The sequence below is a fragment of the Equus quagga genome, chromosome 11, assembly GCF_021613505.1.
Source record: "Equus quagga isolate Etosha38 chromosome 11, UCLA_HA_Equagga_1.0, whole genome shotgun sequence".
NCBI lineage: Eukaryota > Metazoa > Chordata > Mammalia > Perissodactyla > Equidae > Equus > Equus quagga.
In genome coordinates, this window is record NC_060277.1 from 67,359,891 (window position 1) to 67,383,764 (window position 23,874).

General features: G+C 54.9%; 2 protein-coding genes across 7 annotated transcripts in view; one reads left to right on the forward strand and one right to left on the reverse strand.

Annotated features, from left to right (window-relative positions):
* Positions 1–125: 125 nt before the first annotated feature.
* INCA1 (inhibitor of CDK, cyclin A1 interacting protein 1) lies at positions 126–7,713 on the reverse strand. 3 transcript variants are annotated; one of them, XM_046674917.1, is made up of 7 exons: positions 7,632–7,713; positions 5,010–5,097; positions 2,486–2,599; positions 2,214–2,253; positions 1,742–1,935; positions 1,113–1,278; positions 126–841 (listed from the first exon to the last, which is right to left on the reverse strand). In XM_046674917.1, the coding sequence occupies exons 1-7, from the start codon at positions 7,645–7,647 to the stop codon at positions 695–697; spliced, it is 765 nt and encodes a 254-aa protein (XP_046530873.1). In that variant the 5' UTR covers positions 7,648–7,713; the 3' UTR covers positions 126–694. The 3 variants fall into 3 exon arrangements, with proteins under 3 accessions (XP_046530873.1, XP_046530874.1, XP_046530875.1); XM_046674918.1 differs by lacking the exon at positions 7,632–7,713 and adding an exon at positions 6,736–6,862; XM_046674919.1 differs by lacking the exon at positions 7,632–7,713 and adding an exon at positions 6,438–6,817 and having other exon boundaries at positions 5,010–5,099.
* KIF1C (kinesin family member 1C) overlaps positions 7,012–23,874 on the forward strand; it is a 22,430-nt gene continuing 5,567 nt past the window's right edge. Inside the window, exons 1-19 of one of the 4 annotated variants that reach the window (XM_046674915.1) lie at positions 7,012–7,177; positions 7,674–7,794; positions 8,897–9,017; positions 9,266–9,398; positions 9,818–9,894; positions 10,265–10,444; positions 11,105–11,170; positions 11,574–11,752; positions 11,838–11,949; positions 12,383–12,460; positions 12,618–12,683; positions 12,773–12,848; positions 13,349–13,427; positions 13,627–13,772; positions 14,773–14,942; positions 15,107–15,186; positions 15,318–15,393; positions 20,217–20,296; positions 21,173–21,267. In XM_046674915.1, coding sequence (XP_046530871.1) covers positions 9,293–9,398; positions 9,818–9,894; positions 10,265–10,444; positions 11,105–11,170; positions 11,574–11,752; positions 11,838–11,949; positions 12,383–12,460; positions 12,618–12,683; positions 12,773–12,848; positions 13,349–13,427; positions 13,627–13,772; positions 14,773–14,942; positions 15,107–15,186; positions 15,318–15,393; positions 20,217–20,296; positions 21,173–21,267 — 1,666 coding nt within the window. In that variant the 5' untranslated portion in view covers positions 7,012–7,177; positions 7,674–7,794; positions 8,897–9,017; positions 9,266–9,292. The remainder of the gene's footprint in view (positions 7,178–7,673; positions 7,795–8,896; positions 9,018–9,265; positions 9,399–9,817; positions 9,895–10,264; positions 10,445–11,104; positions 11,171–11,573; positions 11,753–11,837; positions 11,950–12,382; positions 12,461–12,617; positions 12,684–12,772; positions 12,849–13,348; positions 13,428–13,626; positions 13,773–14,772; positions 14,943–15,106; positions 15,187–15,317; positions 15,394–20,216; positions 20,297–21,172; positions 21,268–23,874) is intronic. The other 3 variants (XM_046674914.1, XM_046674913.1, XM_046674916.1) reach the window with 3 other exon arrangements.

The window sequence follows — 23,874 nt, forward strand, 5'->3', positions numbered from 1 at the left end:
CTGCGCACGGGGCGGGGCCTCCCAATTAAGGGGATGGGGGTCGGGAAGGGAACCTGGGGTCAGCGCACGTGGGGCTCTGGGTGGGACTCTGGGTGGGGCGCTGGGCCAGGCGGCGGGACCGGCTGCCGGGAAGTCCCAGAAGGGGCAGGAGTGCTGCGAGGCAGGATTCCGGGGTCCCCGAGGCGGAAGCTCGGCCAACTGACGTGACCTCCGGGCCAGGAGAGTGGGGCGCGGGCGGCCGGCCAGTGCTGGCGAGGAACGTCGGACTTGGGGCAGGACGCTTCAATTTTGAGGACCCAGCCCGACCTCATTGTAACTGGGTCCTCGAGAAGGTGAAAGGAGCCCTCCTTCCCCGTGAGCCTCTCCATCAGTGCCTCCCGGAGAGAAAGACAACTCTGGGCTCAACTTGCTTGCTTTTTAATAACAGAACAGAGAGAAGAACACAGTGCTAGGGAGCGGGCCTGGGGGGGGGGGGGGGGGGTACAACAGGCCTTGGGGAGATCCTGTGAGAGAGGTGGGTTGAGATGGGAGCCAAGGGGGCTTTTAGTGCCTAGTTCAGAGGACAGGAGAGGAGGTTGGGAGAGGCTAAGGAAAGGGAAATGCCTGGATTCCAGAAATGGGGAGATTCCAGTGATGAGAACTAGTCTTGGGCCCGTGAGGCAGCGCTAGCATCTTGGGCATTGACAGTTTCTCCTTACTCCTCAGGCTGCAGCTCCATCCCCCAGGGGTTGTAAAGGGGGTTCCTACTGGCTGTGACAGTGCTGTAGGAGGGCAGAGAGCTCAGCTGCCTGGAGAGACAAGACCCCTCCTGGCCCAGGGGACTCCAGGGGGACCAAAGCAGCTGTAAAGATGAGAGAAATTGAAAAATGAATGAAAGAATGGAAAAACAGGTCTTTCTCCAGATTTCCTAGTCCCCAAACCCCGGGAGCCCCACGTCTCTGGCTCTTGCCTACTTTAGTTTTGTTCCTCTCAAATCCAGCTCTGCACCCTGGCTCTTGGCTTCTTCAATCTCTGTGAGACCAGGCATCCACATCACCCTCCACCACCCCGCCAAGTTCTCTGCTGACCATACCTGGGCCTGGCCGACCATACCTGGGCCCGGCCGACCATACCTGGGCCCGGCCGGGAGTGAGAAAGTGGTCCTCTTCCCATGGATAGGTTGCCCTCTCTGCCTCCAGGGCAGGGTATTTGGTGGTGCTGGGGAATTCACAGCCCTCTTCATCGGGCACCAGGGGCTCAGACGTAGCCTCAGGGCTGCCCCACTGGGCCTTCTTCAGTCTGTGGAGACTTTAGGCTTAGGAAAGAGGTGCCTGGAGGCCAGGCTTCCTGTCTTTCCCTTCTTCACCTTTCTGCCCTGAAATGCTTCCCCCGCTGGGACCCAGGGGTGTTGTCACTTGACCTGCAACGCTCCATTCCCAACTTTCTGCTCCCCTCAGACAAGTATTTTCAGTCCAGGGACTCAGAGGTGACCTCTAGCTCCCCACTCTCCTCTGGTTCTATGGCATGCTTTCCCGTCTTCAGTGATCCAGTTTCCGCTCCTTCCAGCTCCTGTGGCTCGTCCTCCATCCCTCAGTTCCCTCCCCCTTTCCACAGTATGGAAATTCGGCTTCAATTGCATGGAGTCCGTCACTCATTCCCAAACAACTTCCAATTCCTTCAAAGCTCTCAACTCCTTCCTTAGTTCAAACCATTCTGCCCCCAAACCCTGTTTGGTTTTCAGAGCCCAGATGCCTCTCCTTACTCATTGATGATTCTCTGTCTCCTCCGTAGATCCTCCAGGTGATAAGTGACAGCCCTTACCCGGGCTGGGATGCCCCCAGGTCCCTGCTGCGTTCCCACCAAATGAGGCCTCCTTCTCTTTCTTCTGCAAAGCATCTCAGGGGGTGGGAGCCCCTCAGGGGGATATAAGCCAGGCTGGGAGCAACCCGTGGCTCTCTGTGCCAGAGAATGGGGAAAAGGAGCAAGGGGGCAGAACTGGGTCTCTCAGGGAACCCTGGACTGAAATAGGGAGTCAGGGGTCTTGGGAAGCCCAGATCGCAAAAACATAGCCGTGATCTGGAAAACAGGATGAGTGATTCATAAAAAGGAGGACCTAGTTAACTGCGCTGGTTGGGGGACACCAGAGGGAACGGGTAATAAGGAGAGCTCAAGACAGAATGGCAGTGGGTACAATTTTAACCAACAAGAGTTGAAGGGCAGACAGTTTGTCATACCAGCAGGGGTGGGATGTAATGTTCCTCCATCCAGGTGGGGCTGTGAAGCACAAAAAATGGGCTAAGTGCAGACAGGACACCCTCATCCATACCGTTTCTCTAACAACCTCTCCCCACCACCTGTCTGCCTGGCATTAGGAATTACAACGTGCATCAGCCAGTGGGGCAACTCTCTAGACTAGGGCTTATTGCTAGGGCTTAGGGTATTTTAAAATTGTACAGCCTCACCTTCCCACCTCCAGTTAGTCCCCATTTTCTCCATTTCCACCCACCTGGGCCTTTGACTAAGGTTCTCCCAAAAGATGTCTCCATAACGCTGGGGTGTCAGTCTGAGGCTCTGGGAAGGCAAGCTCGGGGGTGGAGATCGGCTGACCACCCTGGAACACCTGAGGTGAAGACAAGGCAGGCTCAGGTCTGGCTCTTCCCTTACAGCATCTACTCACCCCAGGGATTCAGGAGTCCTGTCTTTCCAAGGGAAGACAGAGCTGCACAGGCTCCCTCAGGCCATGTCCTCCCTTATCCATTTTAGCTGAGGAAGGTGGTAAGGCCTCTGATTTGAAAGGAGATTGGAGCTGGGGTGAGGGTAGAGATTGGCAATTGTTTGAGCTCGGATCTCACTGAATCTCAAGCTTCTACACCCCACAACCAGAGAACATCATATTTAGCAAGCAGGGCTGTTAAAGAGGAAGGCCCTGATTACTCAGGTGATGTGACAAACATGGTTCCTTTTGGTCAATGCAAGGATCCAGGAGAGCAGAACCTCTGTTCAGCCCTGCTTTTTTTTCGAGTGGACTCTTCATTTTTTTTTTTTTTTGAGGAAGGTGAGCCCTGAGCTAACTGCTGCCAATCCCCCTCTTTTTGCTGAGGAAGACTGGCCCTGAGCTAACATCCATGCCCATCTTCCTCTACTTTATATGTGGGATGCCTACCACAGCATGGCTTGCCAAGTGGTGCCATGTCCGCACCTGGGATCTGAACCGGCGAAGCCTGGGCCGCCGAAGGGGACCGTGCGCACTTAACTGCTCGCCACCGGGCCGGTCCCTGTTCAGCCCTGCTTTGTCTCCCCTATCTCAGAAGGACTAATATCCTTATAGGTAGGGAGGGGTGTGCAGAGCTGTTTGAAAGCAGTGCTCATCACTTCCAAAGCCCCCAGATTGAATGGTGCCTACCCTCCTGATCTCTAGGAGAGTGTCCTAAGGCTTAGGCCTGGGCCCTTTATCTTCTCCATCTCCAGCTCCCCTTAGGTGATCTCACCCAGGCCCATGACTTTAAATACCACCAATGTGCCCAAATCCATATTTCCAGCCCTAGCTCCTCCCCTGGACTCCAGACTTGCAGGTTCAACTGCCCGCTCAACATCTCCCCAGCCTTCCTCATCTCACTAAAAGTCACCCCAAAAGCCCAGTTGCTACAGCCAAAAACCTGGTATGCCTCACTTTCCCTCACCTCCCATATCCAGTCTACCAGCAAGTCCTGTCAGTTCTGCATGTAAAATATACCCAAATTTAACCACTCCTCACCATTTCCACTCCCACCACCATATCTCAGCTCACCTTCCCCTGGACTACTGCAATGGCTTCCTCCTCCTCTGTTTCCATTCTAATCCCCCAACAATCTATTCAGCACAGAGCAGTGTGAGTAATCTTCTAAATATGATCACATGAAATGATATATGGCTTGAGATTTACTTCAAAATAGTCTGAGTAGTAGGGGGTTCAGTGGATATATAGACGAAAAGAATATCCATATAATGATAAATTATTGAAGCTGAGGAGGGTACACAGAATTCATGACTATTATTTCTCTACTTCTATCTTCGTTTGAAATTTTCCATAATAAAAAAGTTGAAGGAAAAAAAGTCTGCTCCTGTCATTCCCTGGCTTAAAACATTCCAGTGATTTCTACCGTTCTTAGAATAAAATCCAAACTCTTTTCGATGGCCTAGAAGGTGCTATATGATCTTGCCTCTGCCTAACTCTCTGACTTGACTTTCCGCTTTTCCTTTGGTCACTAAGGTTCAGTTACACTGGCCTGCTTCCTGGTCCTAGAAAATATCAAGTGTGTTTTTTCCTTGGGGCTTTTTTACATACTATTCCTACTTCTCTCCCCGGGTTCTCTCTCTTTTTTTTAAGATTTTATTTTTTCTTTTTGTCCCCAAAGCCCCCCGGTACATAGTCGTGTATTTTTAGTTGTGGGTCCTTCTAGTTGTGGCACGTGGGATGCCGCCTCAGCACGGCCTGATGAGTAGTGCCATGTCTGTGCCCAGGATCCGAACTGGCGAAACCCTGGGCTGCCGAAGCAGAGCGCGCGAACTTAACCACTTGGCCACGGGCTGGCCCCTACTAGGTTCTTATCAGACTGACTCCTTCTCATTTTTCAGATCTCAATTAAAACTCACCTCCCTAGAATGGTTTTCCACAATCATCCTATCTAAACTTATGTCTCCAAGACATTCTATTTTCCATTATATTATACTCCTGTTGTATTTTTTTCATGGTACTTATCACTGATTGAAATTATATTGGTTTATACATTCTGTTTCCTCCCTTTAGAATGTAAGCTCTATGAGCAGGATCCCTATCACTCTAGTTGCTGAATCTCCGGCATCTAATACAGTGCCTAGAACATTGTAATGTTCAAAAACTATTTGTTGAATAAATTAACGAAGCATCAGTCTCCTGAGACCAGGCACTGAGCTTCCTGTTCCTTATTTCCCATTCCTCTTAGGGAAGGACCCAGCCATGCAATCTTCCCTCCATCCCATTCCCATCCTCCCCACTAGGTGGGAGGACTCACTTGGCAAAAGGGATGAGGTTGTCTCCATCTTCTTGTACCTGAATGACTGGACTGGGCTGGGTAGGTGGAGTGAGTCTCCTCATTGGTGCTGGGAGGATAACAGAAAATGAATCATTCACTCATGTAACGCCTGTAGGGATGAGACCAGTAGCACATCTAGAGATGGGAAAAAAGACATATGGGTCCTGAAAAGGGAAAGAGAGCTTCAAAGGTACTTCTAGTGATGGACATTTCTATTAGCTGAAGACAGGTTGAAGATGGTAAGCACAGGAAATTTGGATGTGGTAAAAAATAAAGGACAAAATAAATATTCTGAAGCCAAATGTATAGAGTAAGTGAAATGGACAGATGACAGTTAAGTGACTTAACTGACAATATGGGATGATGAAATGAAGAATGATGATGGGGGAGACTAGATGGGGCAGAAGCATTTGGGGGTACAGTTAGTACAGAATTGGTGGTTGGGGGCAGTTAGGGAAGTGGCAGAATTGAGGGTTGGTAAATAAAGCAGGTCTGAGCGGTTATGAAACTTAAGTGTGGACAGAGTGATCAGTTGGTGACAGGGAAGGAGAGGGCAGTTGGGAATGTCTGTAGGCAAAGAAGGTGAGCACAGAGGTCAGCGGCCCAGAGCCAGAATTAGGGACAGCCACAGAGGACCTGAGAGCCAGTCGGGGTGGGCAGAAAAGGCAGATAAGAATGCGAGATAGGTTAGGAGGGTGCGTTAGGCAGCATAAAGAACAGACAAGGCCAGTGGGAAACTGTTACAAGTGAACAAGTATTTATCCAAGGGCAAACAAGGACGGGTTGAGAAAGCAGTCAGGTGAGCTAAAAAATGGACAGAGGAGTCTTCAGGGCTGAGGTGGCAGATGGGACAGAGTTGGGCTCAAAGAGCAGGTGGGATCTAAATGGGACGGTCCCGGCCCAGGGCGGGTGAGCTGAACTCAGGTGGCAGCTGGAAGCTGAGGGGCATTCAGACGTCAGGGAGTTGGGTGTAAATGGGTGACCTGGATGGAGGAGGTAGGACGAGGCTTAAGGAAGCGGGACAGGGTACTCAACAGTTGACCGAGGAGGTACTCAGGGTCCTGGAGGGCACGTGAGCCTGACAGGGCAGATGAGGAGCTGAAGAGCCAGGCTGGGCAGAGCCCGGGGGTGGTGGGGGCGGCAGCCATGCCTTGAGGGAGAGGCCAGGCCTGAGGGGGCAGAGGGGACCCCTGGCAGGTGGACTGGGACGGGGCCAGGCCTTCGGGAGCAGCCAAGCCTGAGGGCATAACTGGGGCCTGAGGAGTCGATGTGGCCCCCGGGTGGCCGGCCCATGCCTGACGGGACAGGCTGGGTCCGGAGGGGAGGCCTGGGCCCGAGGGCGCACCCAGGCCTGCGGGAGTGGTTGGGCCTGAGGCGGCGGCTTGGGCAGGCCGGGACGGCAGAGCTTGAGGGCCAGGCAGGGACAGAGCGCCCGGGTGGCTGTGCCGCCGCTGACCGCACTTGGCCACAGCACCTGAGGCAGCTGCGCGGCGAATTCTAGAACCATACGCCGGGCGGGGAGGAGGAGAGGCGATGACTGGAGCTGAGGGAGGAGCCGGCCGGCGCCTCGCGTCTCGGGGCGGGAGCTGGGCGGAACCGCCTCCTGGGCGGGGCCATAGGGGAGGCCCCGCCCCCTGGGCGCGCCTCCGACGGCGGCGACGTCCGCGGGTCCGGGGCCTGGGTCCCCTCCAGGGCCCGCCCCCACCTTTCCCGGCTCCTCAGGCGGCCGTAATCCTCCGAGTCCTGGCGTCCTGCTCGCCCTTCTGCTTCCGCAACTCGGTTCTCTCGTCCCCTCCCGGTGGGCCCCACAGTCCCGTTGGCATTGCCCCTTTAACCGGAGTAGTCTGGGTCGCTCCAGGGCCCTTCCCGGGACGGTGCGCGCCCGCCCGCCCGCGTGCGCGCGCCCGCCGGTCCCCCGCCCCTCGCTCCCGCCCCAGCTCGCGCTGCCCGGGCGGGCGCCGGCCGCTGGCGCCGCTGCTGCTGCCGCCCCCGGGGCGCGAGTCCGCCGCCCGCCGCCCGGGGACCCGGCGAGGGGCGGGGGCAGCCCCGATCCGGCCCCGGATCTCTCCCGCTCGCGTCTCACGCTTCCCGGAAAGTTTGTCCCTTTGCGCTCTGCCGAGCGGCTCGGGGAGCCCCTCCGCGACGAGGTGAGAGCTGGGGGAGAAGGGGGGGGTGAGGGAGGGGACGCCCGCGGAGGAATGTGCCGGGCTGCCGGGCGGGGAGCCGGGGTCCCCGTTTGCACGACCCGGCGGGGGCCGGCTGGCCGCGAGAGCCGGGATCATGTGCTGTTTGTCCCGCGGAGGCGCAGAGAGGTGCCAGGCCCGGGGCGGCCGTCGGCTGGCTGGTCAGGAGGACAGGGTCCGCATGGCCGCCCAGAGAGGCCGGGCCGGGGGCCTGTGTGAGAACTGCGGGCTGGCGATGCAGGTAGCCCGAGGCCCCCTTTCGGATCGGTCGGCCCCACCCCAGGCCCGGCTCCTCCTGTACCCCACTGCTCCTTTACACTGCACCAGCCGACCCCTGTACCTATTCCTTAGTCTTTTACCCGGTTATCCCTCAGCCGTGCCACCCCATTCCCTGCCCCATTAGCCCCAACGGCGTCACCATTGCGTGTCCCCATCAGTGTCTCTTCCCTCCCCTGGTCAGGGTCTACGGGTCAGGGCTGTCCTTCCTGAGACAGCCTCTGTGATTTCAGCTACTCCCTTCCTGTCCTGGGACAGACCAGCTCTCTCACCCCTCCCACGCCCTGCCCAGGAAGGCTGGTGAGGTGAGGCCCGGCATGACGGGGGTTTGAGGTCCTTTGGGGCCACAGAAAGGGGCCCAGCATCCCTGATCCCTCTTCCCAATTCTCCACCCTGCTGTCCGTGGGCGTGGGCTGCTCAGCCTCTCCTCCCAGGGTGTGGGCACCCGATCACCCACATTCCTGGGCTCCAGCCTGGCACCTTCCCCAGGGCAGTAGACGCCATAGCACTAGCCCCAGGCTGGGGCTGGGACCTGCCTGCTTCTTTTCCCTTCTCTCCCTTTTCACGGAGACCCCTGTGCTATCCTCCCTTCCCACAAAGACAGGTATTCTGGATCCCTCAACAGAGGAGCCCTGGGGTTGGTATGAGGGATGCAGGATGACCCCACCCTCCCCTGCCCATTGTCCTAGATCCTGAGGAGGAAGTGCTGGGGGCTGGGCAAGGGGTTTGGGGCCCGCAGGCAGGCCCTTTGGAGCTCAGTCCTGGGCTATATCTCCAGCCCTTGGACTTTGCCCATCAGCAATCCTTCCCTCTGTGTGGAGGTTATGGGTCCTAGGTGGGAAGTGGTTTCTACTTCTCCCTGGCTGACTCTCTGGGGAAACTTGAGGATAGGTTTTATGTTTGGGGTTTTCTCTCCTCTCGTTTCTCTTCTGGGCTCCTGATTTGTGCTTTTGCCCCAGAACTCACCTTCCTGCCTGTTTAACATTTCTGTTTACTCTCCTCTATGTTTCTCCTATTTTCCTCCTCCCATTATATCCTTCATAGCGTGACCTCAATCCTGCCTTCTCTCTTGTGTCTCTCATTTTCATGGTGTCTCTGACTTTCTGCCCCACCGCTCCCCCCTTCCTGCCACCCTCAGTGTCTCTGCCCATGTGTCCCTCTCTGAATTGCCCTCTGTCCAGTTTCTCTCTGTCTTCTCTATCTGAACGTTCAGTACGCTTGTGAGTGACGAGGAATAAAAATATCACCGTCCCTGCCCTTGGATTCACATTGCATTCGGCCACTCCAGAGGGACAGCCACCCTCACCTTTCCTAACGTTACCCCCTACTCCTTGCCCTCCCGCTGCGGAACCCAGACACACCTCTGGAGCCACAGGTGCCTCCTAACCACTCTTCCCCCACAACCAGGGTTTTCCCCACAGCCCCAGCTGCCGTGGCCAGGCCCCAAGTGTAGGATGGGGCTCCTCCTACGAGGGCCGGTGGCAGCCAGAACTGATACAGCCCCCCTGGTCTGGGGCCAGGACGCCAGGTAACTCTGGGGTGATGGCCCAGGTCCCTGTGAACTGGGATATGACTGGGGAGAGAGGCAGGAACACCCTCGGGAGTCCCTGAGGAGAGTGACACTTGGGAGGAAGGCCAGGGGAACTGGAACTGGGTCCTTGAGGGGCTGGGTAGCTGGGGAAGGGAGATGGAGACACTGGTTCCTGAGAGAAGCTAGGAGGCAATGTCTGGGTCCCCTCAGGGGCTCTGACCACCTCTTCTGTTTCTGTCCTCCAGCTGAGGAGGGTGGGAGTATCTGGAGCCATGGCTGGTGCCTCGGTGAAAGTGGCGGTGAGGGTTCGGCCCTTCAACGCTCGTGAGACCAGCCAGGATGCCAAGTGTGTGGTCAGCATGCAAGGCAGCACCACCTGTGAGTGAGTCCCAGGGGCTTTGCTGGGCACAAGCGGGGCAGGCTGGGCCCACCACGCAGGCCAGTCCTGCTGGGCCGAACCCAGAGGAGGGCTGAGCTGGGTGCAGAGCAGGTGCTAGTTGTAAGGGCGGGGGCTGGGGCAGGCTGGCCTTTCCATGTTCCCAGTCCCTGGGAGGGGGAATGTTGGCCTGGAGCCCTCCGTTGCCCAATCCAGGGAGGCAGCCCGGTGGGGGGCGGGTCCTGGGAAGCCAAAATTAGCTTTGGTAGCTAGAGGGGGTGGGGAATATTAAAGGGGAGAGATGAACTAGGACAGAGGTGGGGAGTGGGATGCCTGGATTCCAGGGGCTTGGAGGGAGAGGGCAGAGGTTGGGAATACCTCACCTTGGCCTGCCTTCCTTTGCTCTCTTCTGCCCCCTCAGCCATCATCAATCCCAAACAGAGCAAGGATGCCCCCAAAAGCTTCACCTTCGACTACTCCTACTGGTCACACACTTCGGTGAGGTTGTTGGGCTAGGGGGAGAGCTAAGCAATTAGGGACAGGGGATTTAGGTCGTGGGGAGGAGGCATTGCTGGGAAATCAGACCACCAGGGCATGGGTTGGGAGAACCAGGACTCCTGGGTGGGGGTGGGTAGGACCCATAGGTTGTGACTGGGACCAGGATGGGGGAAACAGAATCCCTTAGGATAATCAGGACAGGCAAGAAACTGGCTAGGATCCTCAGGGGTGATTAGGACCATGATGGGGATGGGGGCACACAGGACATTTGCGTAGTCATCAGTGTTGGGGCCAAGATTCTTGGGACCTAGACATTAAGGACAAGTCATCTAGGGCTTCTGCTGTCTTTCTCTGCCTCCCTTTCACCTAGGCCGAGGACCCTCAGTTTGCATCTCAGCAACAGGTGTATCGGGACATTGGAGAGGAGATGCTGCTCCATGCCTTTGAAGGCTACAACGTGTGCATCTTTGCCTATGGGCAGACCGGGGCTGGGAAATCCTACACCATGATGGGGCGGCAGGAGCCGGGGCAGCAGGGCATCGTGCCCCAGGTACATGCTGGGCCCTGGCAGGGCAGCCAGGGCAGGAGCATCTTCAGCTGCCCCTGTGGAGGAAGGCCAGGGGTCTAAGGGTTATGGAGCAGAGACCTGGCTTTCTGGGGCTGTTAGTGACAGGGAATGTGATGGGGGAGAGGGGTTGGCTGCAACCTGGATATCTAGGCTCTCTGGGGAGGGGGTCTTTGCCCTCGTCAGAGGCAACAAGGCTCAGTGAGAAGAGCCAAAGCTTTGGCATCAGAGAGCCCTGGGTTTGAACCCTGCTTCTGTCGCTTACTACTGTTTTCTCTTGTCTTGTAGTTATTCGTGAGTGTAGTTCTGTAGGCTTGTGTATAGTAGTCAACGTGTTGACTATAGAAAAATTCTAGGATAACTGAGAGTTGACCATAATTTTCTCTGACTGCGCAGCATGGTGGCCTTGCACACAGGCTCTGGAGTCAGGATGCTTGGGTTTGCATCCTGGCTCACCGAATACTAGCCTATGACTCTGGGAAAGTGTGACCTTCTCTGAGATTGTTTTCCTGTCTGTAAAATGGGAATGATCCCTCCCTCAGAGCTGTGGTAAGGGTTAAACAGGGTCACCTGAGACAGGGCTTGGCCTGGTGCTGGGTGCCACAGGTGCGATGTGAACAGCAGCTTCTCTGTGTCCCCCTCCAGCTCTGTGAGGACCTCTTCTCTCGTGTTAGTAAGAACCAGAGTGCTCAGCTATCCTATTCTGTGGAGGTAAGCCCAGGTCTTAGTAGGGGCCGGAGAGGGGGCACGGTGTTCCCAGGGCAGGGAAGGGGAGAGCAGAGTAATTAAGACCAAGGGCATTCTCAAGTCAGACACCCAGGGATCTATTCCTGGCTCTGCCAATTACTAACTGTGGCTTTGAGTGGATGATTTCATCTCTCATCTGCTGAGTATGTTCATCTGTGAAATGATAATGATCGGATCCCTCCTGGGGTTATTGCAAGGATCAGTGAGCTCGCATATGCAAAATGCTTAGCAGTGTGTGTGGGACACAGTACATACTCTGTGTACATTAGCTGAGCTTACCTGTGTCATATCCAGGAGAGTTCAGGGTAAATTTCATCGTTGCTATTATTGCTGGCTTTGTCACTTCTTATTTGCTTCTCCCACTCAGGTGAGCTATATGGAGATCTATTGTGAGCGGGTACGAGACCTCTTGAACCCCAAGAGTCGGGGCTCTCTGCGTGTCCGGGAGCACCCCATCCTGGGCCCCTATGTGCAGGACCTGTCTAAATTGGCTGTGACCTCTTATGCAGACATTGCCGACCTCATGGACTGTGGAAATAAGGCGCGGTGAGGCAGGCTGATGGAGTGGAGGGCAGGGAGCCAGGGTTAGGAAGGTGAGGGGCAAGACCCAGTGACCACTCCGTCCCCACAGGACCGTGGCTGCCACCAACATGAATGAGACCAGCAGCCGTTCCCATGCCGTCTTCACCATTGTCTTCACACAGCGCTGCCACGACCAGCTCACTGGGCTGGACTCGGAGAAGGTGGGACACCCCTCCCATCCCTACCTGGTAACAGGGACAACGATGTGATGAAAGGACCTTGCGTCCTCCCTCCCCACCCTTGTTGGGTTGAGTGCCTCTTCTGCTTTCACAGCCCCCTCTGCTTTCCCCGTCAGAATAGGGTGGTACAGTCTCCTGTGTGCTCGTTTGCAAATTACTAGATTTCTCAGGGCAGGGCTTGGATCCCACTGGGTCCCTTGTCCCAGCACATAGTGGGCATGTCAGTATCTGTAAATGAACAAATGAATGAGTAACCAACCTCTTGCTGTTCCATTTCCTCCTGTCGCCTTCATTCTTTCCCTCCTGGCTTTCTCCTCCCTTGCCAACTGCCCATTCCTTTGCTGGGTGTTCTCCCGATTTGCCTGCCCCACCCCTACCGACCCCAGTCATCTCCTGCCTATTTCCTCTGACCCAGGTTAGTAAGATCAGTTTGGTGGACCTTGCTGGGAGTGAGCGGGCTGACTCCTCGGGGGCCCGGGGCATGCGCCTCAAGGTGAGGGGGCTTAGGAGGGATGGACGGGGACAGTTGGGGGCTGTGTGTGGTGGACTCTGATGGTAACCTGGGAATCTCACTGCAGGGAGGTGGAAGGGGAAGTGGATTGGAGTGGGAGAGGAGGGCCTCATTCCCCATGTTCCTCATACCTTTCCAGGAAGGCGCCAACATCAATAAGTCCCTGACTACTCTAGGGAAGGTGATCTCGGCCCTTGCAGATATGGTGAGACCTGGGGCGTGAAGAGAAGGGGCTTTGGGAAAGGGGACAAGGGGGTGGCCCGCCCTGATCCCCTGGCCTCATCTGTCCCCCAGCAATCGAAGAAGCGGAAGTCGGATTTTATCCCTTACAGGGACTCTGTGCTCACCTGGCTGCTCAAGGAGAATTTAGGTGAGGGCTCCTTCTTTCTCTCTCTCTGCTGGCCCGGCCACTATCTCACTCCCCGCCTTTGATATGTTTGACAGATCCACTTGCCACTCCTAGAATCTCAAATCCCTCAGTTGTCCATTGGCTTTCACCTTGACCCAGGGAACATCCTTTGAAGATGTTCTGATACTACGATCAAGGCCACAGCCTCTCTGCCAAGCCAAGGGCCTCACTGACCTGGCTACCCATAGCCGCTCTCTGACCCCACACCCACTGCTGACTTTATCCTCTTCCCACTGTTCTCTGACTGTCCACAGATGTCTCATGTCTCCCTGACCTCACCCTGCCTCCCTCTTGACCACTAGCTTTCATGGTTAGCTCTATAACTCTTAGCTTCACCCTACCTCAAACAGTGACCCTATCAGACCCCTGCCTGGGCACTGAAGTCCCCCTCACCCCGTGACGCAGCGTGACTTTACTCAGGACCCAGCCCAGCGCAAGCTTTCCCCTCTGTCCACTCATAGGTGGGAACTCACGCACGGCAATGATTGCGGCCCTGAGCCCCGCGGACATCAATTACGAGGAGACCCTCAGCACCCTCAGGTGGGCCTTCAGCTCTGGCAAGGTGGGGCAGCATACGAAAAGTGCAGAGCTCAGGCTGGAAGTTCAGAACCCTAGAGACAGCGTCGATCCTCAACTCCCCAGTATTTTAAAACCTGGGAGGGGAAGAGGGAAACAGGCAGCAGAGCAAGGTCATCTGCGTCTGGGCCTCACCAGTCCCCATCCCCCCTCCTCACTCCAGGTATGCCGACCGCACCAAGCAGATCCGCTGCAACGCCATCATCAACGAGGACCCTAATGCCCGGCTGATCCGGGAGCTGCAGGAGGAGGTGGCTCGGCTCCGGGAACTGCTGATGGCTCAGGGGCTCTCAGCCTCCGCTCTGGGAGGTAGGGCTCCAGGGGAGGGGGAGCTCATGGATGCCCCTTGGCCTGCCTCATCCCTCCTTGTTTTTCTTTGCCCAGTCCTGGGGCCAGGGTGGGACCACTGACCACAAAACGTTTCATGTGCTTGGTGACATGGATATAGATTTGGGGAGGGGACATATCACACCTTCAGGTGTTCAGAGCTGGGAGGGACTGATTCTCCCGGGGAGAGTCAGGATTCAGAGAGCTTGACAGGCTCCCAGGACTACTAAATGGCAGGAGCAGGAGTGAATGGCAAGTCCTGCATTTGTGGTTCAAACAGTAAATCATTTAAGAATAGGCTGCTGGGCCACCTGCCTTGACAGAAGTTCTTGTGAAACCTCAGGGATTTAGTTGACCATAAGCTTAACAAGAGTCAATAGTGGAATGGTTTCTAAAATGCAGTGCTCGGTCTCAGTAATAGGAAACAGCATCTGTATTAGAGGATGTGTAATTTATGTTGACTGCATCGGTGTGGACTCCACATTCAGTCTTGGGGTCCATCCCATTGAGGACAGTCAGGGTGCTGAGCGGCACTGTAGCGGGATAAGGGTGTCAGTTCTTGGGAAGAGAAGGATAAGGTTGACATGATGTTCGCCTTCCCACATTTGAAGGGTAGTCTTGCAGAAGGAAAAGCAGTGGAGTTGCTCTTATTCTGGAGGGCAGAACTAAAAACAGTGGCATACGTGACGTGTGGCAGATTTCAGCTCAACCCGGCTAAGAACTTTCTGATGATTCGAGTCATCTAACAATGGAAGGAACTGGCTGCCTTGTTCAGTGATGAGCTCTCTGTTCCTGGAGGGGAACAAGCAGAGGCTGGGAGCCCATTTGTCAAGGCTGCAGTAGGCGGGCTCCCTGTTTGGTGGAGGTTGACCGGATATCTTCTGAAGTCCTTACAGGCTGGTCTTCTGTGAGGCCTTCTCTATGTCTCTGACCAGTTCCATCTTTTCTTAGCTTCCTTCTTTGACTCTCTTCTCCCTTCCAGGCCTGAAGGTGGATGAGGGGAGTCCTGGAGGTGCTCTGCCAGCTATATCATCTCCCCCTGCCCCAGCTTCGCCCTCATCTCCACCTGCACACAATGGGGAGCTGGAGCCGTCGTTCTCCCCCAATGCTGAGCCCCAGATTGGGCCTGAGGAGGCCATGGAGAGGCTGCAGGTAGGAAGCTGGAGCTGGCAAGGGTGGGAATCTAGGGGCTGCTTGGGAGTTTAATTCTCCAAAACCAGGGTCAAAGAGAAAGAAGGAATCCTAGGAGCAGTGTGGCCCCCATGGTAGGTGCTTGTCCCAGACTGTCCTGACCCATGCCTGTCTTGTGCCTGCAGGAGACAGAGAAGATTATAGCTGAGCTGAACGAGACCTGGGAGGAGAAGCTACGCAAAACGGAAGCCCTGAGGATGGAGAGGTGTGAAGGGCAGGGTGTGACAGCTGGAGCCCTGGGAGGAGTGGGGGTGGGGAGAGAAGGTCAGGCCCTACTGGGAAGGAGTTCGTGGGTAGCGAGGATAAGACCAACATTTGCCTCTCCTTTGCCCACAGAGAAGCATTGCTGGCTGAGATGGGGGTGGCTGTCCGGGAGGATGGGGGAACCGTGGGCGTCTTCTCTCCCAAGAAGGTGAGTGGGCAGTCCGGTGAGGAGGCCTAGGGAGGCCTAGGAGACTGGATGCTTAGAGAAGAGGTTTGGGGGCTGCAGGGTAATGAGTTCTAACTCTGATCTCTGAGATCTCTGAATTGTCCCTCCACCTGTGTCCTCACTCCTACCACCTCGTCTCTGTGTTGTCCACCATCCCTGCCTTCTCCCTCCATCTGACAGTCAGCCAGAGAGGCATGTGCTTATTAGGTGCCTGTGGCCAGGGTCTCTAGGGACCACAGAAGGATGACAGGGTCCCTGCCCTCTGGGAGATTTCAAGAGCTGCTTGGAATCTAGGGATTTACAAACATAACCTTACACATGTGTGTATGCAAGTTCATGCATAGAATTTATCTCCGAATTCATGAGAAACTGGTTATGGCGCTTACCCTGAGATGAGGGAGAGGACCTGGGAGGTTGGAGGTTGTTTGGGATAGTGACTTACTCACTGTATACTTTTCTGTATCATTTGAAATTTTGTACCCTGTGTATGTGTTACCTATTCAAAAAAGTAACTGAAGACATTTTTGAAAGGATAACTTGGAAAGACAAGACTGTAAAGGGAATCAGAGAGGAGTAAACACTAAACTCTAAGATGTTGATTGTAAACGCAGTGAGAGTTTTAAAGATAGAAGCATCAGTACAGCCTGGGGATGTGTGGACACTGGTTTCCTGGAGAAGGTGGTTTAGAAAGTGGAGCCCGAAAGATGGATGGGATTTGGGTGGTAGAGAGGAGCAGGGAGGACACTAGGCTAAGCAGCCACAGGGTGGTGTCGGCCGAGTGGGGCACACCAGTGCCTGTCACGTGCCTGCTGTCTAGTAGGTTCTCAGTAAATCTTTGCTGAGAGGAAGAAAGGAAGGAAGCAGGGCAGGAGCCATCAGGCTCAGTTGGAGGCTGGAATGGTATTCGCAATCTTCAACAACCAGCACGGCACAGGGGCAAACCAGTCAGAATGGCTGCCGGCTGTAGATAGCCAGCCCAGCTGTACTGGTGCATACTGATGACGGATGATGTGGAGGCCAGTCTGAGTAAAGCAGGAACTTCCAGTCCCACTGGGGAGCCAGCCATGCCTGTCTGGTCCATGGTTCAGAGCACAATAGGATCAGGCCCTAAATCAGACGCACTGTGCTCAGAGCCAGACAGGGGCTGCCTGGAAGAGGTGGTGGGTTATTGGAAGGAGGCCCATCTTGATTTCCTGAGGTCAGGGCGGTCTGGGAGACTGAGCAAGCAGGGATCATTGAACAGGGATCCAAGAAGAGGAGAATTTGTCTTACTTGACCTGAGGTGGAGCCAGGGAGTGACAGAGCTGTGGGTGGTGACTGAGGGCAGCAGGCCAGGCCAAGGGGCCTGGTCCAGAGCTGGGCACCCAGGGCTTTGGGGTCCTTCTGAGGGCTGCATCTGGGATGAGGGGCTACACGTGGCTCTCAGTGTGGCTTGTAGCCGCCTTGGGGTGCTGTGTACCTGAGGAACTTCCACCACAGTTGCAGGGTTGGAGAAAGGGTAGAAAGGGGTGGAGACACTGAGGGGGGCGATGTTTCTTTCCTGGAGGGTTTTACTCTGCACAGGGATGCCACCTGCTAAAGCCTGGGGACCAACGGGAGGGGGGTTTTGTTTTGTTTTGTTTTTAATTGTTCTTGTAAAGGTAATATACACTAGAGAGAACCTGCACATAGTACTGAGAGGTGTGCACGGTGGGAAGGCAGTCTCCTTCCTTCCTATCCTCAAGCCCCCTGCCCAGAGGCAAGCCCTAGTATCAGTTCCTGATGTGTTCTTTGAGAGGTAGCCTGTGGCGCGTACAGGCGTGTGTTGTGTGTAATTATCCACTCATGCACACACACGCAGCCCCTCTTTGCAGTAGTGGTTCTATACCTGACACTTTACTTTTTCATTTAACAATGTATCAGAGTTCTGTCCTTTTTCAGTCAGAACATTCCATCGTGTAGATGTGGGATAATTTATTTAACCAACTTCCTACTAATGGACATTTAGGTTGTTTCCCATTCTTTGATATTGTAAACAGTGTTACAACAGATCATCTTATAAATAGGTCTGTTATCTGTAGAACAGATTCCCAGAAGTGGAGATTTGGGGTCAAATGGTAGCCATGTGAAATTTTGATCTATTTCCCCAAAGTGCCCTCCAAAGATCATAACCATGCCACTGTCTCCCCGAGAGCAACACACAAGAGAGCCTCTGTTCCCTCAGCCTCTTCAACTTGGGATCTTTGCCAATCTGACGGGTGAGAAGGTGTCTTAGGGTAGTTGACTTTTGCACTCTCTCTCGAGGTGGTGAGGATGAACATACTCTCATATGTTGAAAAGGCGTGTGTCTTTCAGAAGGGAGAGCTGCTCAGCTCAGTGGAGGGAAATGGGTTTGCTGGGGGTGGCTCCAACCTGGGAGTGGTCAAGTGGGGAATTGGGTCCTAGGGGAGAAGCTACAATTTGTCTTGGAGAGAGCCATAGCCTTAGGGGAAGCCCCCTCTTTCTGGGACCCCCCCCCCATCACCAGGCCTAAGAACTTCTTAAATTGGTGGTTTTCAAACCCGAGTCAGACTTGTTCCACAGGGGCTGAGGTGGGGAGTGGGGCAGGACCGGGCTCTGGGTCCCCCACCCCCAGCCTCGGCCTGAGCGGCTCCCTGCTTATCTGCTTGACGTATGAGGCTTCTAGGTAAGGTTTCATCTGCACAAAGGGATCCAAGGCTGAACAAAGATTGAAAAGCACTGCCCTAAATCGTGTCCCCTCTCCCGAGGGATAGATCGCTTTCTGCTTCCAGAGCCCATCAGTGTTTGCTGTTCCCAGAGCAGGCCTGACACTGCAGTGTAGGGAGGGGCAGAGCGTCCCCGGGGGAGAGGAAGTGTTGCAGCAGAGACCATTGGGGGCCCTGGGTGGAGGAGCAGACACACAGGTACGCATCCTATCCACCGTGGACGCTGCCTTGGGCTCTCTGTTCAAGGGGCTCCCAAAGAAATGTGGGGCCTTGACTGCTGGCTGTGTTCACCTACACCTTGTGCTATCCTGCCTCCGGGCGTTCAAACTCCTCTTTTCACCTGGAATGCTCTTCCTTCTGCATGTCCACATCCTCCTCATCCTCAGAAACCAGTTCCCCTGCTGCCCATTCTGTGAAGTCCTCCTGAGCTCTCGAAGTTCTTCGCTTTATTCACCTTTGCATGTGAGCCCCTCCCAGGATGTGATGGCGCTCAACTCCCTGGGAACAAATGAATGAACAGATGAATGAGCAAAGTGGGAGCATGGAAAGAGCAGAAACTCTACTACGAGACATCCATTTCCCACTTGTAGTGGTGTTTCCACGCCAAGTCTTATCTCCACAAGTTGACTCTAATTTCCTTACTGATGGGTTTGATTCATCTCTGAGTCCTGCCCACCACCTCACCAGGGTCTTGCTCATAGAAAGCCCACGGTAAATCCTTGTAGAACAGAAGCAGGGGATCTTGTGTTCAGGTGGAAGGCTTAGGAAAGCTTCCTGGAAGAAGTGGCATTTGAGCTAGACCGTGAGGGACAGGGAGGAAGTGGATGACTTTGACAGGTGGAGGTAGGGCTGGGAGGGAGGCTGTTCCAGGTGAGGCAACATGGGAAGCAGCTCACAAGGGTGGTCAGGGGTGCAGGAGGCCTCTTCTGGAGTGAGTGCTCAGCGGTCCACTGGACGGGAGCACGGAAGGGGAGAGGGCTTGGAGAAGTGAGCTGGGGCCCTGACGTGGAGGAGGCCAAGGGCTACCAGCATAAAAAGAGGCTCAAGTCAGGCGGGCATAGGGTGCCAGCTGGAGAGGTCTGAGTGGAGAAGGGTGACGCGAGGCCATAGTGTGGTGTGAGCGGGAAGCTGGGAGACGTGGAGATGGTGAGAAGTGAGCGGGCCTATGGTGGGGGGGTGGGGCATCAGATGGTAGGGAGGGCGATTTCCCTGGGCTGGGCAGCCAGTGGCGTGAGGGGTGTAGAGGGATCAGGGCTTGTATGCTGCCCAGAGTTACATGCCTGGAGAGGGCGGGGGTCTAGTAAGAGAAGCAAGTCAGGAAAAGGTGCTTTGGGGGACGGAACAGCTGGGGTTTCAGTGCGGAGCAGCATGATGATGAGCCAGGTGTGAGGGACAGATTCGGTTGGGGAGGTCTTGGCAGGGCCGGCGCCAGGCAGCTGCTACAGCAGCGACCCTGGTCCGAAGCGAAGGGGCAAAGCCTGGGGGCGAGCAGTGGCTGGGAAAGAATGGGCAGTCTGCTGTGAGAAACGGGTCTGTCTGTCTTATTTGCTTTCGAATTGAACTGACCCTTTTTATTTTTAATTATAATTATAAAAGTAATCTGTGTTCCTAAGAAATTCAGGCTGGAGTAAGACATGGGAAGTACCAGTTCCCCAACCCAGTCCCCTCTTGTACTGTCCAGAAGTCGCAATATACATTTTAAAGGAAGACGTAATGAGACCTGGGGACGGAAGGAAGACAGGGAAAGCAGAGGCGAGGGCAGGTGGATTCTAAGGTTTCTGGTTGCGGAGGCTGGGGGTTGAGGTGCCTCTGAAGATATGGGGCCTTGGGAAGGGTTGCTGACCTGGGAGCGGGTAGGTGGGTGGGGGCAGTTTTGTAGGCCCCTTGTGTGTGAGGAGGGGGTGGGTCAAGCTATCCTGAAGGTGGTTGGTGTGAGTGCGAGTGAGGAGGGTGGGAGAGTTCTCCGGGTGAGGGGCGCAGGCAGCAGGCAGCGCTAGAACCCAGAGGGATGTCTGCTGAAGCTCCTGGCTCCCTTCCTCCTTCCGGCACCCTCCAGCCGCCTCTCGAGATCCTTCCCTGACCACTCCCCTCCCCCCTCAGACTCCCCACCTGGTGAACCTGAACGAAGACCCCCTGATGTCTGAATGTCTCCTCTACCACATCAAAGATGGCGTGACCAGGTAGCGTTTACTCAGTGGCCTGTGGGGCAGCCTCTCCTTTCGGGGTGTGGTTGCAAAGGCACGGCCACCCTGATGACTCCCTTTCCTGGTGACCTCACTGGAGACACCCCAGACCTCAGGACAGCTGCCTCCACAGCCCCGCTCACTGTCCGGGCTTCCTGAGAAGTTGCTGAGCCTGCCTGCTCAGCGGCCGTCCTGCCTCCATCCACCTCTTTGGTAGGAGTGAGTCGCCTCCTGAGACCGGACTGACCAGTGCTTGTCGGGATAGCTCCTGGGGCAGGAGATGGGCAGAAAGCTTAGACCACTGCAGTCTTAGGCCCTGGCACCATGGCTGTGGCATGCCTTGGTGGGACCCTCCCTTAGGGGAGGAGAAGGGAAACATGGCCCTGGCCCCATGTTGTTGGGGGGCGGGTGGCTTCACTCACTGATGCTAATGAACCCCTGGAACTCAGTGCCTCTGAGGTCGCCTCTGGAATTAAAGGGGTGAGGGTGCCCCTTCCTCCCCTACCACAAGCATTCATAGCTGTCCTTGGTGATCCTCATGGCTAGGGAGGGTGATCAGCTGAAGGATGGGTGGGAGGACCATGGCTGAAGGCGCCCATTTCACTCCAGGTTCCCTTTTTCCCTTTGCTATGTAATGCAGTAGGTGAGGACATGGGCTGTGGGGTCACGCAGATCTGGGCGCAAATCCCAGCTTCACCACTGTCAGGCTGTGTGACCCTGGGCAAGTTCCTTTACCTTCCTGAGCCTCCACTTCCTCATCTGTGAAATGGGAATAATTATGCTTGGCTCACTGAATTGGATGAACCTGTGTTCAGAAGAGGCTTGGTGAATGTCTGGCACATGCTCAGAAAATGTTGGCCATTGCTTCCCCAGGGTCGGCCAGGTAGATGTGGACATCAAGCTGACCGGGCAGTTCATTCGGGAGCAACACTGTCTGTTCCGGAGCATCCCTCAGCCAGATGGAGAAGGTAATGGCTGAGAGGGTGAGAGTGGAGCGGCCACTGCGTACAGTCGCACCCCACACACTGAATACAGAGGCCTGGGTCGGGCACTGGGAGTGTGGCCATATAAGGGGGCCTGTGTCCTCACCCTCAGAGGGACGTCGAGCTTATAGTAAGCAGTGGGGGAACATCCAGGGCCCAGCAATGTGCGCCCGCCCTGAGAGTGCAGACCGGTGCAATGCACAGGGAATGGCCGGGGTCCCCAAGGCAGAAACAGAACACTGGCCAGAGAGGAGATCTCATCTTCTTGATTTTTTAGCTTCCTATAGCACTCTGGTCATTTTTTATGAAAACCTGTGTTTGTTTCAGTGGGATATCTGAGTTTGTCTCTGGAAAACCTGCTTCTGTTCAGCTATGACTGCAAAGGTTTCTGGGAGTTAATTGGCCCATGTATCCCTCTGGTTCCAGAACTTTCAGATTTTTAGCTCTTATGTGGCCACAGCAGCAAAAGCTTTCAGGCATCCCGAGCCCTAAGGGTGAAAGTGGTAGCCTGTCTGATGGATCAGAACGATACTCATGCAGTTCAGGCTGTGTTTTGAGGTCACCATTTCCTTCTGGTTCAGTCATTTTCTAAAAGTGGAGTGATTTGGGTTCAATTAAGCCCAAGCGAAGTTGAGCTCTGGGAGACAAGTTGGGGAGGGAGCAAGACATGTTACCCCTGAGCCCTCCATCAGCTTGGGCCTGCGTAGTGGGCCTCAGAGACCTGGAAGGAGCGCCTTGCGTGACGCCTTCAGGGGACTAGGAGATGGGGCGTGGCCAGCACATCCTTAAAAATAAGAAGGACACTATCATGTGGCTTACAGCTCAGGTTTAAGACACGCTCATTGGGCTGTCAATTGGTTCAGGGTCGGCAGGGTAACGCAGTCATTCTGGTCTGGTTCAAGTCCCCAGTGGCAGCAGACGCTTCCGGCATTGCGGGCTGCAAGCCGTTGAATCAGTTCAGCCCACTGAGTTATTGCTGAGTTCCTGTTCTGCGGTTACCTCAAGCCATGTGCTGGGGTGACACCAAAACCATACAAGGCCTGTGGAGCGAGCCCACCCTCGGGAACTCAGCGTATGTTGGGGACATGACAGACAGGCACTAAGTGGTTACCTCGCAGTAAAAATAGCCAATGATCCTGTGCCCCGAAGGGAGGGGGCTTTTATAAAGGTTTGGGCCTCTGTTCTTATGGCGGATTTAAGAGTCAACCAAAGGCAGGCAGAGAGGAGGCGGGCAGCATGGACAAAGCTGTGGACGTGGAATAATAGTTATTACTTACTGACCATCTGCTTTGTGCCTTGCGTTTTCTCACGCAGCCCATGGGCAGGGGAACTGGGGCTCTCAAGGATAGGGAATTCGCCCAAGACCGCACAGCTGGAAGATGGCAGGACGGGACGGGAATGCAGCATGGCAGGCGCCAGGGCTGTGCTCTGAGTGCAGATCCTGTGGGCTCGTGGACATGGAGAAGGCTGCCCTGGCCAGGCTGGAGCAAATCATCCCTTCGCCTGGCCCCATTTCCCTCCATGACACCTGTCCCCCTGACTTTAGATTACCTGCTGATTTACTTGTTTATTGTTTGCCTTACCAGCTGGAGGTGAGCTCTATGAGAGCAGGGGTTTTGGGTTTTGTCCCCACTGTATTTCCAGGACCTAAAATAGTGCCTGGCATATAGTAGGGGGGTGCGATATATTTGTGGAATGAACAAAGGAATTTGGGGGTATGGTGGAAAATAAGGATGGGTATAGACTGGGACCCATTACAGCCACCCTGTCCTCTTGTCTGCCACGTTCTTCCGTTTCTGTCCTGGACACACAGTGATGCCTAACCTCTGTCTGTCTTCTTTCTCTTCTCCATCATTTCTGCCCCTTGAAATCTGAGGATCCCTTCAGGCATTGACTCGGAAGTTACCACTTTCCCGTACTCATTTCCAGTCCTCTGCCCCTAAGCTGAGTCCCTCTCTGCTTGCTTTGTACTCCCACAGCGTCAGTAGTCCCATCTTTTCCTTATGTTACAATTCATGCTGGTTTCTTTATTACTTTTCGTATAAATAATAACTCCCTTTTGCATATTTCTTTATTTGAGCCTTTCAACCATTCTGTAAAGAAAGCCTTCAATATCCCATTTTGTAGAAGCTCACAGAAGTTGGGTGACTTCCTCAGAGTCCTCAGCTAAGGAGTCGCAGAACTTTTTGGATACAGGGGTCCCTCTGTGACAAAGGGGCACCACTCCTTGCAAGCAGGGAGCTGCCTTGTGTATCTTGGTGTCCCAGCGAGCAACAGGCTCTACGATTTGTACACAAGCCAGAGGAGCACCTTGGTAGATGCTTGAATTGGGTTAACTTTGTCTTGTCCTGTGGAGACAGTGATCTGTTGCTGTGGCTTGAGAAGATTAATCAGTCAGGTGGCAGCTTGCAAGATGCGTTGGACAGAAGTGGGCTAGGAGCCTGCTGGAGAAATGCAGGCCTGGGCAGGGATAATGTTAGTGGGAAAGGAAGGAATGGACATCTGGAAGGCAGACATGACAGGGCCTGCTGACCCGTTGGACAGGAGAAAGGAAGCCCTCTGAGAATTACTGATTTGCTAAGCCCCTCCTGG